The 16,893-nt window shown below is 54.6% G+C and overlaps 1 protein-coding gene across 2 annotated transcripts; it reads right to left on the bottom strand.

Moving 5' to 3' along the window:
- Positions 1 to 2,217: 2,217 nt before the first annotated feature.
- Positions 2,218 to 15,604, bottom strand: PABPC1L (poly(A) binding protein cytoplasmic 1 like). Of its 2 annotated transcripts, XM_052789066.1 has the most exons (15): positions 13,966 to 15,221; positions 12,972 to 13,165; positions 12,349 to 12,464; positions 11,432 to 11,571; positions 10,488 to 10,582; positions 10,060 to 10,197; positions 9,425 to 9,520; positions 8,247 to 8,513; positions 7,605 to 7,695; positions 7,191 to 7,319; positions 5,697 to 5,821; positions 5,220 to 5,313; positions 4,176 to 4,306; positions 3,209 to 3,298; positions 2,218 to 2,600 (listed from the first exon to the last, which is right to left on the bottom strand). In XM_052789066.1, the coding sequence occupies exons 1-14, from the start codon at positions 14,156 to 14,158 to the stop codon at positions 3,215 to 3,217; spliced, it is 1,893 nt and encodes a 630-aa protein (XP_052645026.1). In that variant the 5' UTR covers positions 14,159 to 15,221; the 3' UTR covers positions 2,218 to 2,600; positions 3,209 to 3,214. The 2 variants fall into 2 exon arrangements, with proteins under 2 accessions (XP_052645026.1, XP_052645015.1); XM_052789055.1 differs by lacking the exons at positions 2,218 to 2,600; positions 3,209 to 3,298; positions 4,176 to 4,306; ... (1 more) ...; positions 5,697 to 5,821; positions 7,191 to 7,319 and adding an exon at positions 15,532 to 15,604 and having other exon boundaries at positions 7,578 to 8,513; positions 13,966 to 14,177.
- Positions 15,605 to 16,893: the final 1,289 nt, after the last annotated feature.

Below are 16,893 nucleotides of genomic sequence, written 5' to 3'. Positions count from 1 at the left end.
GCCAGGGCTTGAAACAACTCCTCGCAGAGGGGCACAAATTGCTCCATTCACTCCACTCCCACTTCTAAACGTGGCAGCTGCATTGATCCTGCAACCAGCACTCACCCAAGCTCTTAGCAAGTAAGCGTGATGGATTTCAGGGTGGGGAAGCACAGGCCAGCAGTACACAGATAAGCAGAGGAAGGTCATAAAATACAGGAGGAAGAATGGCTTCACTTAGTTAAGAGCTATCCTTTTAACAGCCCTGCTGTTAACTGGAGTGGCAGATACCTGCACTGTTCCATTCATTACAACACCTCTACAGCAGCATTCACCATCTCTTTCCCCTCTCAGCAACAGCAATGCATTTTTGTACCTTATCTCTAAGACTTTCCCCAGCATTACCACCAGGTAGACAAAGATCAAGCACAGCAACAAGACACACTACTTCAAGCTCAGGGTCACTTCTGTCTCCCCCTTCTGTTGCAGCAACAGTGCTGCTGTCCGTCCAGGGCGCTTCCCAGGCACGCAAAGGTAGTGCTGTCCACATGGGCAGCAGGAGAGTGTTTGTCACAGAGGCATGCCTTCATCCACCCTTTCAAAAGCCACAGCAACTATTCCAGACTGGAGACTCCAGATTCACATTTGCATTGCTGCTCCTGCCTCAACTCCCTAAAGCCTCAGACTTCCCCGAGGAGTTCAGCCAGGGAGCTACTCTGAAAACTTCCAGTACTGTCCAGTACACATGGGGATCCAAGCTCCAACTTCATCTTTTCTGATAAACATTTTAAAGACCCTGGTCCTTGTTCACGTCCTTTCGTAGACTATTCTGATGTCCTTGTGTTCCTTGGCCCCACTCTGCATTCCCTGTAGCTTTACGGCTGTCTTCTTCAGCCAAGCCATCTAGCATTGTAGGTGATGTCATAGGCACATCTGAACTGCCCCGTTACACCTGAAAAAAGGTTGCAGACAAGCTAGCCAACAGCAGGATGAAGTTCACCTGTACGGTTCCATTCCAGCTCCTTATGTGCATTATACTTATGCAAATACACATTTTTCCTCTAGAGACAAAGCAAAAAAGCTTCCAGCCAGTTACACTGTGGGAGAAATAACAACTTAAATGAAGGTCCTGTGTATTAAGTGGATTAAAGTCCTGTATAAGCACGTCACTGAGAAGGAGGTATCTAAATAGCGCACGGTTCAGGCTGAGACATCCGCTATGAGGAAAAGAAATATTGAAGGTCAGAGGAAGAATTGGCAAAATAAAGGCAAAAAGGAATGATGAAAAGCCCCAGGGAAGAGTCCCAGCTGAGCAGAGCAGACACCATGCAGGAGCAAATGTGTAAGCGATTCTATTAAAATGCTGGCAGGAAAACAAGAGGTAGGAGGGATGACTCAGCAGCAAGCTGAAGTGAGAGTATGATACAGCACAGAAGGAAGATGGAGACAGCAACACCAGCACACAAGTTGGACAGAAAGAAGGTAGGTGGTGTTGATGGAGGTATGCTCCTGTCAGCTCAAGGAAGCAGTCAAGTAAGGTCAACACATTGCCAGTCTCAAGTACCAAGGAGACTCTAGGGACTGAAATTCGTAACTAGGAAGAGCGGGGCATTAAGGCCAGGATGACTACAGCAACACGCTCTGGGAGAGGCCCAGAGAGCAGAACACAGTAACAACAGGTCCCAGCTACTCCTGCAAGCAGGGAGCGTCCCCGTGGGGCATGATGTGGTTATGAATATTTTCAGGCCCATCCGTGACTCCTTGAAACCACTGGTCAGGAACACACATTGGAGAAGCAGCTTTTGATTTACAGCTACTCCACACTACCTCAAAAGCCAGGTCTTGTGCACCACAGACACATACACACACGGTGTGGTGACCAGCAGAAGACACTCAGTGCCAGCACTGCTGCAGGCATACAAGGTCCATTGCAAAAGGAGAACCATGGGAAGATGATGCCTTTTAAAAGGAAGTTAAAAACAGCTAGCTAGAAAGGATAAAATCCAGGTAGATAGTATGAAATTTGCTTAAAGCCATCCTCCTAGAGTCAGGAAGGATCAGGAGAGCCTGTTGGTTGGCAATTTGTTCGTTTAATCCTATATGTCCCTTCCTGTCAGCTCTTAGGACTGCCATCCCACCAGCATCACAAGCTTCAAACACTAATTACAGCAGCCTGACCTAAGTCCATCCCTCCACCTGCATGAAACAGAGAAAAAGTATTTGCTGTCTTTCTGCAAAGGGAACTAACCCATGCTTTGGGGGTAGAAGCATCAGTTCTTTATTAGTGTCAGCTACAGGAACAAATAAAACTACAGAACTCAATAAATTCACTAAAAATGATGATCAGCACTTGTCATTTCCTGGGCAACTGAATCAGGCTAGGTTCCACACTACATTTTCACAAGATGCTTTCAGTGGCGAGAAAAGAATTAACGTTGGAATTTTTTTACAGGTGCAGGAAGAAGAAATTCTGCCAGGTTTACAATACACACAAAAAAATAGGATGGGGCACTGAAGACAAGCCAGGGTCACTGTACAGGCACGATTCCAAAAGCATGGTGGGCTTGCCACTGCTGTTCTTCAAAGGCAATGTTCTCAGGGCTTGCTATCAGTCCTGAAGTCTACAAGAAACAAAGAAACCACATATGCAATTTTCAACTGCTAGAGGAAGAATTTCATCCAGACAAGATGAAATTCACCTGAACTTGGATTAACACAGTTTCCTTGAGATCACAAGTCAAGAAAATACTATCTTCAAAGGGGTACGTGAAAGTCTGAATTGCTTCTTAATGTGTCTGTCAGCCTCAGCAGCAGGGCCAGCTCTCCTGATCAAGCCCACACAGGACCACTAACATCTTATAGGGTATCTACTGACAAGGTTCTGCAAAAACCACTGGGAAGTCCCAGGAAAGATTGTGCTTGTCCCCACTAGACCTACAGAAAAGCAAGGTCCTTTCCTATCTTCCTTTCTGGCTGGACAGTCGTTGCCCTTGTCAACATAGGAAAAAAAAACCAACCCCACACAGAACTATGTCTGCAGTACAATTAAGTCTGGAAAATGGAGGATGCAATTTAAGAAATGGAATATTACAGTCAAAGATACTTATGTTGCTCATCAAGCCTTTCTTGGTCTGGACAAGAAACCCAATCCCCAGTTTCAGAGTCAGAAACCAGAGACCCTGAGCACACCATGCACACACCGATGCCTGCAACAGCTCCGTGCACCTACCCGGGGTCACTGCAGGAATGCCGTGGTGCTGCTCTTGTGCGATGTCTCGGTAGCCTGGTGCGCTTGGAGAACAGCCACTGCTTCCTCGATCTTACAACAGAGAGCACAAGGCGGGGAGAAGTTGAGTTGCTCCAATGTAGGAGCGCACTGCACAAGAAGTGCAATATTCCAGGTCCTGATCTGGCCTCTGCACAGACCCACTTCCAAGAGGTAAAGGACTTTAATAATAATAAAATCCAAGTCTGCTGCTTTTGCAGGAGACTGATCAGCCCAAAGATCTCTTCTGCCTCTTCCCTAGGGAAATGCTGGGGCATCTCTCCTTTTCTATAGGAGCCAGAACTTGCCAGAGAGAAATCAGACTTCTCTGTAGGTGAAGCTGCCCAACACCACCCAGCAGAGCTCAGGCTCCTTCACAAAAATGTCAATGAAAGGGTAAAAGTGAATCCTGTCTCCAAGGAGCAACAAGGAGATGCAATCAATTCACTGCAACTGTTTTGATGGGAGCCAAAGCTGAATATTCACCAGGATTAAGGACGAAACTGAAGAAATGCTGCAGAGAGGCAGCGTTTATCTGGTTTCTGGTTTCTATTCTCAGGAAAGAACATCTCCCCATCTCCTTCCGGAGAGCAACACCCACCCTGCTTTTCCCCTCTCACCTCCCAGCCACCTCCAAATCACCCTCAGAGCTTGGCCTGGGCTTTTGGGGACCTGCTCCGAGCTTCTCGTTTTGCTGAAGGTGGGCAGGCATTCAGGCACTGGGTGCAGTGCCATCAATGCGGGGCCCTTTCTGCTCATTTTTCACTTAAAAAAAAAAAAAAAACCAACAAAACCAAAAAAAACCCCAGCTACTTTCTCTTCCTAGGGCTATCAACATCCTTGGCCCATCTTCTGGGCCATGATCACCTTTCCTTGCAGCAGCAGGTTAGCCCTTTGGGATGTGATTTTTTGGGCACCGAGTGCCTCCTACCTTGCAGTGCAGGGAGTCGGGGGACTCTAGGAGCAGCAGCAGCTCCGTGTTATCAATCTCCAGCAGCATCCCAGTGATCTTGCCAGCCAGCGAGGGATGCATTGCATGGATCAGAGGGTAGAGGCGCTCACCTGCTCCAAACACCAGGGAGGACATCAGTGCTGTGCAAGACCTCCAGCATTTTCAAACCCAGTGCAAGCCCTCCTGCCCTCCCAGGTCTGTCCTTTCAACCGAAAAGGGATACAAGGGTGGTGATGGTGGTGGGGAAAAAAAAAAAAAAAAAAAAAAAAAAATCACTGCTCACAAGCAAACCTATGCCAGCATGTCACAGCAACAGCGTTTGCAGGCAGGGAAGCTGCCAGGTAAAGCCAGACAACAGCAGGCACCTGCCGTGGGAGAAGGGCAGTGGAACGGTGAGTGCTGTCCATGCCTGCCCACCAGCATGCACGTGAAGGGACCTGCTTCTGCAGGAGCAGTTTCCTCCTGGGGCGGGAAAAGCTGGTCCATGCTATGCTTTTGCCAGGCCAAGCTGGCGAGGCAGGTAGAGCAGGGCAGCCTCCCTGCAGCAGGGTGAGTGATCCCCTCCCACGCCATGGGCACCGGCCACTCCACCAGCAGGATGCCAGGCAGCGCCCAAAGCCCAAGGACTGTGCGGCAGAGCTGACCCGAACCCCTACGGCCACCAAGCTGTTCATCAGCGCCTGAGCATGGCGATGCAGGATGGCTCAGAGTTCAGGGGAATCGCACATGCCCTGGTGCAGCCTGGCCGGGCAGGATGGAGCTCTGCCTCTCCTGCAGAGCTTTGCCAGACACTGTCTCGCTGCTAGGCAGCTAATATAGACAGGGAGTGGTTTTGCTGCTTCCATACCCTTCCAACACAGCCTGAATTTATTTATTTTTTTTAAAAGCAGCATAATATCAGAGCAGTGACACAAAGGCCTACAGCTTCTCCTAGCAGCTAAGTTTTCCCTGGTGCATGCAAGTCCACATGCCCGCACAGCCCCACAGCTGGATCTTCTCCAGCAGAACAGCCATGACACCCACCTATCATTTGCTTCTGCTCCTGAGGAGGGGCTGCTGCAAGCATGGATGCTGTCAGCGGCTCCTGCCCCTGGACATGCACAGCAGGTTCTCCCGCCTGGAGAAAAAAGAGAGAAGAGCAGCTATCAAAGGCTGGAGCGACGTGCGAGTTACCTGGCGTGCAGGAATGGTGCTGGTCCCCAAACACAGTGGGGGGACACATCTCCCCCTCCCGAGATGCTGATGCAGACTCCGGCATTGCCTGTTTGTATCCAAACACCGGCTTCCAGGAAAGCTGGAGCCAGGCATCACAGCTGCATGGCTATTGGATCCATAGCCCCAGTTACCCCAGCAGCCCCCAAGAAAAGTCCCCATAGCACCAGTCATGAACAGAGCCATGGGGCTGCCTGGGGTCAGCAGTCACATTAACCCAGAGCAGGACCAGGACTGATGCAACGTTGCAGTGGCTGTCCCAAAGCCGGGAGCCCACAGAGTGTTTACCTGTGGGGCCACCACGGGCGGGTGGGCATTCCTGACAGCTGAGGAGTACTTGTACTGCGGGGCACCCCGCGGCAGGGTGGGCGAGGAGGGCACCCGGGCGCTGACCGTCTGCGTCCCAATGTTGGCTGCAACAGGGATGGGAACATTTCTAAGGAGGAGCCCGTTAAACACATGCCTGCACTGGGGAGGCTGAAGCCACAAGGGCAGTGTGCTCAGCCAGAGGGTCCAAAAAATCCCCCCATGGGCTCAAAGCAGCCCCCAGGTCAAAGGCAGCTTCCCCAGGACAGGCAGGGCACTGCCATCCTGCCCACTGGGCTGGGGCGGTCTGATTTTGTGCAGGGGACAGGAGAGCTGGCAAAGGCACCTAACACCTCGTTGTCTCTCCTCCAGAAACGCCCATCTGCATCAGAGGCCAGAGGACGAGGACAGCACCGAGGAGGGTGGGCTGCAAGAGCAAGTGCCCCTGGGCCCCAGCTCACCCTGGTTCCCCTCCTGCAGGGAGGCGAGGGCAGAGAAATAAGGGGACAAGGACAAAGGGAGAGGGGATGAGCCAAAGGCAGCCCTCCTCGTCCCCCTACTTGCTTCAGCAATAAGACACTCAACACCGCAGAAGACCTTGGGCTAAATTGCACAAAGCTGGGAGGGTTCTAGGTAGATGCTGCCCCACCAGACGGTCCTATGTTTCGGGGGACATCAGACCTTCACCCACTCACTAAGTGGGCAGCTTCCACCCTACAGTACTTAAGTCTCTCCTCAAAGCCTGTCCACAGAGAAGCCTCAGAAGGGGCTACGCTGCGAGCCCCGGTGAGCATCCTCCTCTTCCTCACTCACACGAAAGGCAGGGGCGTGACAGGACAGACACGGGGTTGAAGCAGTCTCGGGGTGAGAAGTGCTCTGGGCACCACGTGCAGGACAGAAGCTGGGTCACCACCCCACCAGCCCTGCAGTGGCACAGCCACATCACACTGGCAAGGTGGAGGGGATGCCCCGGGACACAGGGACAGCCCCAGCACAGCCAGGCACTGGGGATGCCAGCAAGGTCTGGTTCTCAGGCCACAGCTCCAAACACCTCTAACTTGAGTGTGTTTTACTGGAGGCTTGGCCTTGGCAGCAGTTCAGCCAGAGCCTGTAAGAACCTCTGCTTCTGCCCAAGAAGTCCTTTCCCAACCTCCATCTCAGTATGAGCACTAAGCCTAGGGTGCTGTGGCTGCATTATCATCTTTACTGAACATATTCAAGGAGCAGCAGCCAACAAGACCAATCTGCATATCAGAGACCTGTCCCATTACCTGAAAGACCACAACCTTCCCCAAAAGTTACATGCTTATTTACTACAGACACTGCTCCAGTCCCATCACACCCGAGGGCAGACTCTTCCATGAGCAATCCCACAAACCAATCCATCTTCAGAGGCAGACCCAAGCTCGCAGCAAGCACCCTTGCCAATGCACAGCCACTACAGCGATGTCCGAGCCGGGTCCTTCCCCCACTCACCCACTCTCTGGGCCTGGGGGGGCACACGGGGCACCTGGGTGGAGGCCTGTCTCATGGTGCTGATGTTGGACAGCAGGCGCCGAGGCGGCGCGGCAGCCCTCAGGATGGGGGTAGCTGCAGGATATGCTGCTGTAGAGATGGAGCATGATTAGTAAAGCTTCTTGATAGCAAAGACATGGAAGGAGACATGGTGGGGGAGTGACTGCGGTGGGGGAAAGCTCAGGAGCACCTCACCTCCAGGGCCAACCCTAGCATCTCATCCCCGGGTGCCCATCACCATGACCCCTGCACCAAACCCCCGTGCAATTCTCTAGGCAACAGCCCCCCATGGCTACATGCTTTGTGCTGCTTTTACAGACCCTAACCAAGCCCAGCTCACGCCGAGAGCCCCCAGGGAGAGACAGGCTAACTCACAGGGAGGCCGGGAGGGCTGCGCACTCCAGCGAGTGGCATGACGGACTGGGATAACTGGGCTAGGGCTGTAGAAGGTAGCTCTGGTTTGCGGCTAGGAAAGGAGAACACGTTATCCAAGGTGACTTGGGAGCTGAGCCAGATCTAACCCAGAGCATCTCAGTGGCTGCGGCACGCAGACAGACAAGCCAAAACCATGCTCTGCAGCATGCCAGGGCACTTAAAGATCGACATCCAGTCCTGCTGCCTGCGTGTCCTCCAGCAGCTTCACTTATCTCCTCCCCGTGAGCTTTTGCACCTCTGTAACCCTTCTCCCTCCCCTTGTTTCATCAGCAGACTTGTGGTCCATGCTTACACCCTCCCACCAAACTCCTCCTTGGTTCCCTCCTCTGAGGAGCAGTCAGTAGCTACTAAATCCCCAGCCCCTCGCCTGGAGGGCCCGCACCCCACCAGCATTTTGGCAAGCCCTGCCGCTCACGCAGAAGCCCAGCACTGATCCCACCAGTCCCACTAATCCCACGCCAGTGTGCGCCCGGGGCTGCACAACCTGAGATAGGCTCCTTGGCCCGACTGCCACTCCCCTCCTCCCACCCAGGGCAAATTCGGGTCCCCGCACAAGGCTGCCATTTGGGAGCAGGGACTCACCTGCGGGATGGGGGGTAGGAAGTACCCCGGGGGGGGCTGGAAGGAGCCCAGGAGAGGGCCAGGCAGGGCCCTCATGGTGGCTAATCTCTGCATGTACTGGTTGGTGAGGATTGCTTTCCGCTCCTCTTTCCTTTGAGCGAGCGCGACATAGAGGGGCTTAGTGCTGACGATCCGTCCGTTCATTTCCGTCACGGCCTTGGTAGCCTCTTCTGGGGAGGAAAAACATACAAACCCAAACCCTTTGCTGTGGCCACCCTCTGTCATCACCTAAAATTGGATTAGAACAAGACAGCTAAGTCCACAGATCACTGCAGTACCCACGAAGCACAGCGCAGCAGGGGAGTACACAGGACCTGCCGGCCGCAGGCACCCCATTGCAGCCCTCACGTCCAGGGCGGGATGGATGGGGCTGTGCCCGTGGGGCTCCACGGAGAGGCTTCTCTGGGGAAGGGGAGGATTTGCTCAGGCAAAACCAGTAGGTTTGGGAAATGACGGCAGAGTCTGGGCCAGCCCGAGATCTGCAGCCCGTGATCTTCCAGGGGGTCTGTGCCCCAGCCCCGCAGGACCCGTGGGCCAGCAATGCTCCGGTGCTTAATGCCACAGGAGCCAGCGAGGGCTGGGATCAGTGGGACACCATGCCCTGCCTGAGGGCCAGGCAGCATCTGTCCCTGGCAGCTGACAGGTTACAGGTATCTGACCTTAAAAGCCAGACCATCCCTCTACACCCATACGCACGGCCTTCAAGAGAAGCTTGACATCAGTCTTGGTGGCAAGACTGACACTTTGATGGTTTTCCAAAAGGCAAAACACCAGCCTGTCACCACGCTCTCCCCACAGCGAGGTGGCTTGTGGGTCATTTCCATTTATATCAGTCTCACATTGGTCCCAAACCACAGAGCAGCTGTGCAATATTCAGAACGATGTGGCTTTTAAGGTCCCATACCCTGCACCTCAGTGGGGCTGGGGTAACTTGGCAAAGCTACAAGATATTTGCTGAATCAATAAGCTCCTCAGGACAGCGTGGGGTACAAGTGGCATGTCCTTTACACTTGGCTTGAGATACAAGCCATCAGCAGGGAACCATAACTCAACAGGATGATAATCCCGAGCCATTTCTAAGGGCTGAGCACACTGGCCGGCTGACCCCGGGAGCCCCAGCGACAGCCCCAGTCCCTCACCTTGGCACTGGTGATGGTGCCATAAGGAGAGAACTCCTTCCTCAGCCTCTCATCATCTATCCCATCATCCAGGTTCTTCACGTACAGGTTGACCCCCTGCAAACAGGCAAAAAAGCAGCTTGGGCTCCCAAAGTTTACAGCAGCTTTTCAAGCTGGATGTGTCTTTCGCCAGCAGCTCAGCCAGAAGGTGGGACATCCCACAAACACGTCCTCTCCGGAGCTGCCTCAGGATCGGTGATGTGGAGAGGAGCCAGGACCACGCGTGTGCTCCACTCGTAGACAAGACACCCTGAGTGAAGAGGGCACCCAGACCATCGCTATGAAGCTGCTCCAAGACCTCAGGAAGCTGCCTCATTTCCAGACTAATATTTTAATTTCTGGAAAAGAGCAAACCCATTTGTTCACCTGCCAATATCATCCTGGGTTTAGATCTCTCTCCTCTTTCCTGATACTGCTTCTCAGGACATTACCAGGCAGTGACTGGACTCCTGTGCAGGTCTTAATTGCAGAAGGGACCAGCACACTGATCTGCTCTGGGGAGCCCTGTGCTGTTCCCAAGACAAGGATGTCCCTGGATGCCCTGGCCGTGTCCCTGGTGCAGACCTGCAGGACGGAGCATCCCGCTCTCCCCTTACCTGGTACCTGCTCACTCGCTCCTGCTTGATCTGCTCAAATTTCCGCTTCAGCTCGCTCTGGCGCTCCAGCCGCTTCTGGGCTCGGCCCACGTACACTACCCGCCCATTGATCTCCTTCCCATTCATGTCGGCCACCGCCTGCCAGTGGAGGGAAGGGCTCTGAGCACAGCGGGAAGCCAACAGCCACGGCTCTACTCTTCACCCACCCCCCCAGTCCAGCCCCACCATGAGCAGAGACGTCCCTGGGCAAGGGCAGGGAATCAGCTTTGCTCCCCTTTGCCAGGTCCTGCCCATCCAGGCACCCCTGCCAGTACTAGCACCCAGGCAAGCACGAAGCCAGTGAGGTTGCCCCCCAAGGAGAGGTGGGAACATCAGCAGGGCACAAGCTCGGGGCTGAGACAGCAGACAGGTAGCAAGGAGCCTCTTGCCTTCTGGGCTTCTTCGTGCTTCTCGAAGTTGACAAATCCAAAGCCCTTTGAGCGGCCAGTGTTGTCCATCATGACTTTGACACTTAGCGTCTTTCCTGCAATAGGAAAGGGAAGTATCTGTCTGAAGAAGGGTGCCCACTGAGGGGGTGCTGCCGGCACACAGCACCATGCTTGGGAGCCACCATGAGATGCCAGTCCAGCGAGGAGACCGGACGGCCATGGCAGCATGGAGGAGCCAAGCGGGAGGACAGACAGCGGGATCCCCGCTGCAAGGCAGGAATGGGAGGCTGCGTGTGTCAGTGAGGGCAATCCCTCCCACCCTGGATGCTGCTTTCATTGTTCTTGGCTCTTCAGTTTCTCTAGCCAGTGCACTGAGTTCCTTTGGCCAGAAGTTATCATCTCCCTTGTACATGAATACATATACTGGGTTCGTATGAAGGGTATTCACAAATTACCTGAGACAACACTGGCCAAGCATGGACAGTATTGGTCCATGGGCTGGTACAAGACTAAACCCTGTCACAAGAGGCATCCTCCAGTAATGGGCTAAACTGAAAACCCTTTTTTGCTTTAAATTCAGACTCAGCATCTCTTATTCCCAGGGCTCCTATAACCAGACAGGACACTAGTTTCAAGACAATTTAAAAAAACAACAAAACAAAGAAAACCCCAAACACTTCTGTTACTCAAGAAAGTAAAAAACTTTTTTTTTTCAGGAAAGCACCTAATACAACTTATCCTCCATCATAGCAGCAAAATTGTCAGGACATTACGTGCGCTTAAGCCACTGCAGTCCTTTGGTGAGGTGGTGTTTCAGCAAGTCAGACCCTGTCAAGAGAAGGGGCTTGGTATTCCAGGCAAGCTCTTTCCCCAGCTTTCTTTGCAGTTGCCCCAAATCCAGTTTATCAGACATGAGGATACTTTGCTTCAACAACTGTACTCACCAAACTTGGAGAATATTTCCTGCAGTCTGTCATCATCCATGTCATCCCCAAAGTTTTTGATGTAGACGTTGGTGAACTCCATCGCCCTAGCCCCAAACTCTGCCTCACGCTCTTTGCGGGATTTGAAATGGCCAACAAATCTGCAGGAAGCAAGGAAAGGGACATGAAACCCTCCGTGTCAGGCACAGGCACATCTGTCTCGGTACAGTCCATGAGAGACCCTGTCACCTCAGGCCATGCTTTGCTCACCCGTAAACCCACCCTGTGTTTCACATCCAACAACTTCAGCATGTCCCACTCTGGTGTTCCCCTACCCAGACCCCAATTGGCACTACTGGAATGAGGAGAGTGGTAACACAGGGCACAGCCCTGTGCTGGGGATGTCACCCCAGGAGACGCCAAAAGACCCCAAAGAATGCCACCAAGTGCCAGCTCTCTTCCCCCGAGGTATCCCCAAGCCTCTTGGGCAGCCGCTCGCCTCTGTCTGCAGAGACAGGGATGTAGAGAATAAGGTGATGCAATGTAAGCAGAGAGCCAAAGAACAACAAAACCTCTTCCTGCCCAGATTATCTGATGCTGACAGCTGAGATCGAGGACCAGCCCTGCTTCGTGGGCAAGCGTTACACCACCTCAGCAATTAAACACAGCCCAGGCTTGGACTCCTTCCCTACCATCAGGAACGGCTCCAAACTGCTATCACACTTCCACCAGCATTGCCCACGAGTGACTCACTGCCCCGGCGAGCAGCAGAGCCACTGCACCCAGCGAGGGCGGGGTGGGAAGAGGGGAGAAACCAGAGAGCAGCAGGAGGTGGCAGCCCAGGCAGGGCAGGCATTTGCTCCCGAGCGTGCACCAAGGCAAGGGAGGAGCAAAACCAAGTGCCGAGCCAAGAAAACACTCTTCTCTCCGGCACTTACACCTTCCGGTCGTTGAGCAACATCCCATTCATGGTCTCAATGGCCCGAGTCGCTGCCTCATGAGTCTCAAAGTGAACAAAGCCATAGCCACGGGATCCGTTTTCATCACAAACCACCTACAAACACAGAGGAAGGAGGAGGAAAAAGAGACAGACACTAGTGTTCTCCACATGTGCACACGAGTAAGTCGCAGCAAAACCCACCCTCATTTTTCAGGGGCATTTACCCTCCCTGACATCCTGCTCCCGCTGCAGCTGAGCCATGTTGGGGTGTTGGCAGCAGGTCAGGGAGCTGGGTGAGCCCAGGGCCAGACCCTTGGTGCTTTATATGATGCCCAGGAGCTTGTGGCTCACCAAGACCAAAGTGCCATTGATGCACTGAGCTCAGACAGGACAACATACAACGTCTCTGTGCAGGCACTGGAAAGAAGGGGGGCAGGGGGAAAAGCCCCCATTCACAGTGAAACATAGCAGGGCCTTTTGGCTTCAGAGCCAGTGGGAATTGAGGAAACTTCATGGGAAGCGAAATGAGAAAGTGAATTTCAGCTGGCTGGAGCACGCTGCTGAGAACGTGGGGCAGCTCTGCAGCAAGCCTTCTCCTGCGTGGCCCACGGGCGCGTGTACCTTGCACGACAGGATGTTTCCGAAGGCAGAGAACGTGTCGTACAGGGCTTTATTATCAATGGAGTCGTCCAGGTTCTTGATGAAGACGTTTCCAACCCCCGACTTCCTGAGCCCGGGGTCCCGCTGGGACCACATGATGCGGATGGGACGGCCTTTGATCACTTCAAAATTCATGGTGTCCAGGGCTCGCTCAGCTGGTAAAGAAGCGAGTAGAGGGGGAAGAGAGGAGGGTAACAGAAACAGATCTCCTTCACATCCTACAGCAGCTGAGACGGGCACAGGAATCAGGGATACTGTTGGACAGAGGCTCGTTAACCTAAATGAGACGGGCAGCTCTGCCTCCCACGGCAGCAGGGCCAGGTAGGGGCTGCTCTCCTCCCCTCCGCCCACACCACTCCTTCCTTCCCCCCCCAAAGCATGTCTGACTCCCACGGGATCATCCATTTCACTGCAAGCTCCAGTTTGGCAGATGCCCAACTCATTTACCCAGTAAGGATTTTGGTCTCCAGGGCAACTAACCCAACACCTTCCCATCACCACTGCCTCACTCCAGCATGAAACACCTTTCGGTTACAGCACTGTATCACTGCGATGCCTGCCAGGAGAGGGGCTTCACTTCACGCTGTGAGCCAGCAGGCAGCTGGCTGCGCTGGGGAAGGGCAGAAGGAGTTTTGGTGCCCTTCTCCATCAGCTTTTGGAGGGAGGTGACTCTTGCAAGTCACCTTCCTCCCCCCACAAGCCCAAAGCCCAGCTGCTGCATCCTCTCCCAGTTCTTAAGAAGAGATGGGAGTGGGATGGGTCGCCATCTGAGAGCACACTGGGATTAGTTACAACCAAAACTCAACATCAGCAGAATATTGCCCAAGCCCCAACAGCTGATGCATCCATTCAGACAACTGCTCCCCCCTTTTCCACCGCCTGCCCTTCCATCTCTTGCATGCCCCAAGCCCCTGTTGCGAGGCAGCTCCTTGGGGCTGTGTTACAGGGAGCGTACCATCCACAGGCTGCTGGAAGTTTATGTAGGCATAGCCCAGTGATCGGCGTGTGGCAACATCCCGACAGACTCGGATGGACATGATGGGCCCAGCAGGCGAGAACTTCTCGTAGAGCATGGCTTCGGTCACATCCGGGTGGAGGTCTCCCACATAGAGAGAAGCTAACGGATAGCCAGGGCCACTAGCGTTCATGGTCAATCACAAAGCTCAGCTGTGGAGGAAGACAGACCCGAGGCTTCAGAGCACAGGTTTTGGATCACACGCAGCAACCACAGACCCACGCTGGGGCTGGCCCCACCACAGCAGTGCGAGCCATGCCCTTCCCACCAACAGTGGTAGGGCCAGGAATGCCCTAAGGATGCTGCAGTTCCCAAATTTTTCAGGGACATTTCAATGTTGGTGCAAAAGCTGAGCTGCGGCAATGTGCACATCGCAGCCCTCCCACACCTGGGCAACGGCCAGAGGGACGCAACACACCACACAGCCCGATTTGCTCCTTTCGGCACTCAAAACCCAAGAGAAATAAAATGGGAGTTTAATTCCTCAGAAGGTAAATAGCCCTTTGCCACCAGGGGCTTCCATTTTAATTCCTCCCTAACGGCTCCCTCCAGTTGGCCGCTCAGCCAGAGCAAACCCAAGGAGCAAAGGTTTGCTTTGATGCACTGTACTGCCCTGCCAGGGCAGCAGCTTCCCGCGAGCAGCCCTGCAACCCACGCTCCCAGTGACCCTCTCCATCTCTAAGAAGGCAAACACAGGTTTTTAGCCAGCCTTTCTCAATTTCTCAGCTTGCTGACGAGGCCCTCAAAGCAGGAAAACTGACGCTCAGTCTCTCACTGGTTTTAGTTGGGTATAAAGTTGCTTGTGAAGATGACAGTCACTGCTTGAGACCCCCGAGGTACTGGCTGGGAAAAGAGAAATGCAGCTCCTGCCCTGAAAGCTTATAAGCCCATCTTTGGGGCTCTTACCTTAAAGTTCAAAAGACCTGAGACACTTATCAAGATACCCTATGGATGCCCAGAATAAATGCAGACGCATAGGAGAGGTGCATTAAGCAAATCCCTCAGTCAAAGGCGAGTCAGCACTGCGAGCAGAAGATGGAAGAGCCGTGCATCAGCTCCGTGAGCCAGCCCTGCTCCTCACGCAGCCAAGACGCGCCTCCGCGGCCCTCACAGCAAGGCTGGCAGCAAAATAAAGTCAGGCTGAGAGAGCAAACCCAGCATTCCCCTGCGGCTGGCGGGGCAAAGAGCGAGGGAAGGGAGTTAAGAAAGGAAAGGAGGAAGGCAGAGCGGCGAGGGTCAGGCAGAGATCCGGCCCGGCCCGGGCAGCAGCGGTGCGGTACAGCCCCCACCGCCGCCGGCTGCCGAGGGCCGAGCGGCAGAGCCCCTGCGCCCGGCAACGGCAAGGGGACCGAGCACACGCAGCCGGCGGCAAGCAGCGGGCTGCTCGCCCTGCCCGGCCCGGCCCGGCCCCGCTCCGCCGGCGGGGACCACCGGCCACCCCCGCCCCGGCAGAAACCGTCCTCGCCGGCCCGGAGCCGGGCAGCGGGCCCCGGGCCCCGCACTCACGCCGAGCGCTCCGCCGGGCTCGGCTCGCAGCTCCGCTCCGGCGGCGGCACCCGCCACCGCCCGCCTCTTCCCGCGGCGGCGGCGGGGGCGGGACGGGGCCCTCCCCACCCCCCGCCAGCTGCGGCCCGGGCCGGCCCCGCCCGGCCCCGAGCTGCGCCGGTAACCACCCCCCCCCGCCCCGGGCAGGGCTGGGCGGGGGAGCCGTAGCCCCGCGGAGCTAAGGGGTTCGGGCAGGGAGCCAGCAGTTGCATCTCCTACGGTTTTTGCCAACTGCAGCCGGGGCGGCTGCCTGCGTTCCTGGTGTCTTTGGAAAGGAAGGGAAGGGTAGCGGGGCCGTGCTCTGCTCTCGAACGCTGCCAGCACTTGCCAACGCTGCGTGGCCCACCCACGCGTTTCTGGGAAATCACCTGCAAGTTCTGGGAGGCGATTCCCTCAAGCTAAGAAATCCAGGCAGGAGCCGGTAAGATACACGCAGCTGGGTACAAACCCACTTGGGCGCTCCCAAACTCCACCGCCAGCTCCCTCAACACCCAACAGAGACCCCTGGTCTCTGCCATCGCCTGTTGTCTGGATGACACACGAGTGTTGTAAGGTCACCTTCGTCCACGGAGATCACACCCCAGCTGTGCTGGACATACTGGTACGTGTGTGAGAGGTGATGATTTGCCGCTAAACGACTTGCTGCACAGCCAAAACGCTGGATGAAAAAGCCCAGGAGTCTAGGGCAGCGGGCAGGGCACTTCCACCAGCAACTTCACCAGCAACTTCCCCAGCACGACTGTGTCTGCAGGGCTGTCCTGGGCCCAAGTCACCAGCACCTCCACGTTTCAGCCAGACCCGTTCCTCGGCCACACACCCTCTGCTTCCACACTTTTAAGCTGGGAAGCTAGTGCAGCAGGACAAGTGTCTCACATTGTCTTCAGCTGAACAGGTCTGCTGGATTTCATGAAAAAAGCTGATTCCTCTGCTGCCTTGGAGTCCTTGAACACTGCTCAGGAGACACAGGAGTCTGCTCCAGGCAACACACACCATGCAGCACCACGTTAAAGCAAAACTAATCCAAGCATGGTTGCTCAGCTCCGCCCCATCCCAGACTCTTGGAAGGGTCAGCTGCAGTGCAGATCAGGAGAAACCTTACCTTCCCAAAAGCCTTCTGGTGGTTTCCCACACTGAACCACCTCACCCAGAGGTCAGACGAGCATCAGTGCCGGGAACAAGAAGCCCCAGCAGCACCAATTAGTTCAGTTAAACAGAGTACACCTGGACTCTTACTGTGGCTGGGCCAGCTGGAATGCCCTTTCCCAATAAGACAGAATTACTTGAAAAATTAAGATATTCCTTCAACTCATCACTGCTGCAGAC

Source organism: Harpia harpyja, chromosome 1, assembly GCF_026419915.1.
Source record: "Harpia harpyja isolate bHarHar1 chromosome 1, bHarHar1 primary haplotype, whole genome shotgun sequence".
Lineage (NCBI taxonomy): Eukaryota > Metazoa > Chordata > Aves > Accipitriformes > Accipitridae > Harpia > Harpia harpyja.
The sequence above is the reverse complement of the archived record's forward strand: the minus strand, read 5'-3'. Positions and strand labels throughout refer to the sequence as shown.

Excerpts from the sequence above, each read along its gene's own strand:
- PABPC1L (XM_052789066.1), bottom strand. The coding sequence starts at position 14,158 with ATGAACGCTAGTGGCCCTGGCTATCCGTTAGCTTCTCTCTATGTGGGA. Across the intron at positions 10,198-10,487 it reads AGCACGAAGAAGCCCAGAAG|GCGGTGGCCGACATGAATGG; the intron begins GCAAGAGGCTCC and ends CTCCACTGGCAG. Across the intron at positions 7,320-7,604 it reads GCAGCCCTCCCGGCCTCCCT|CAGCATATCCTGCAGCTACC; the intron begins GTGAGTTAGCCT and ends CCATCTCTACAG.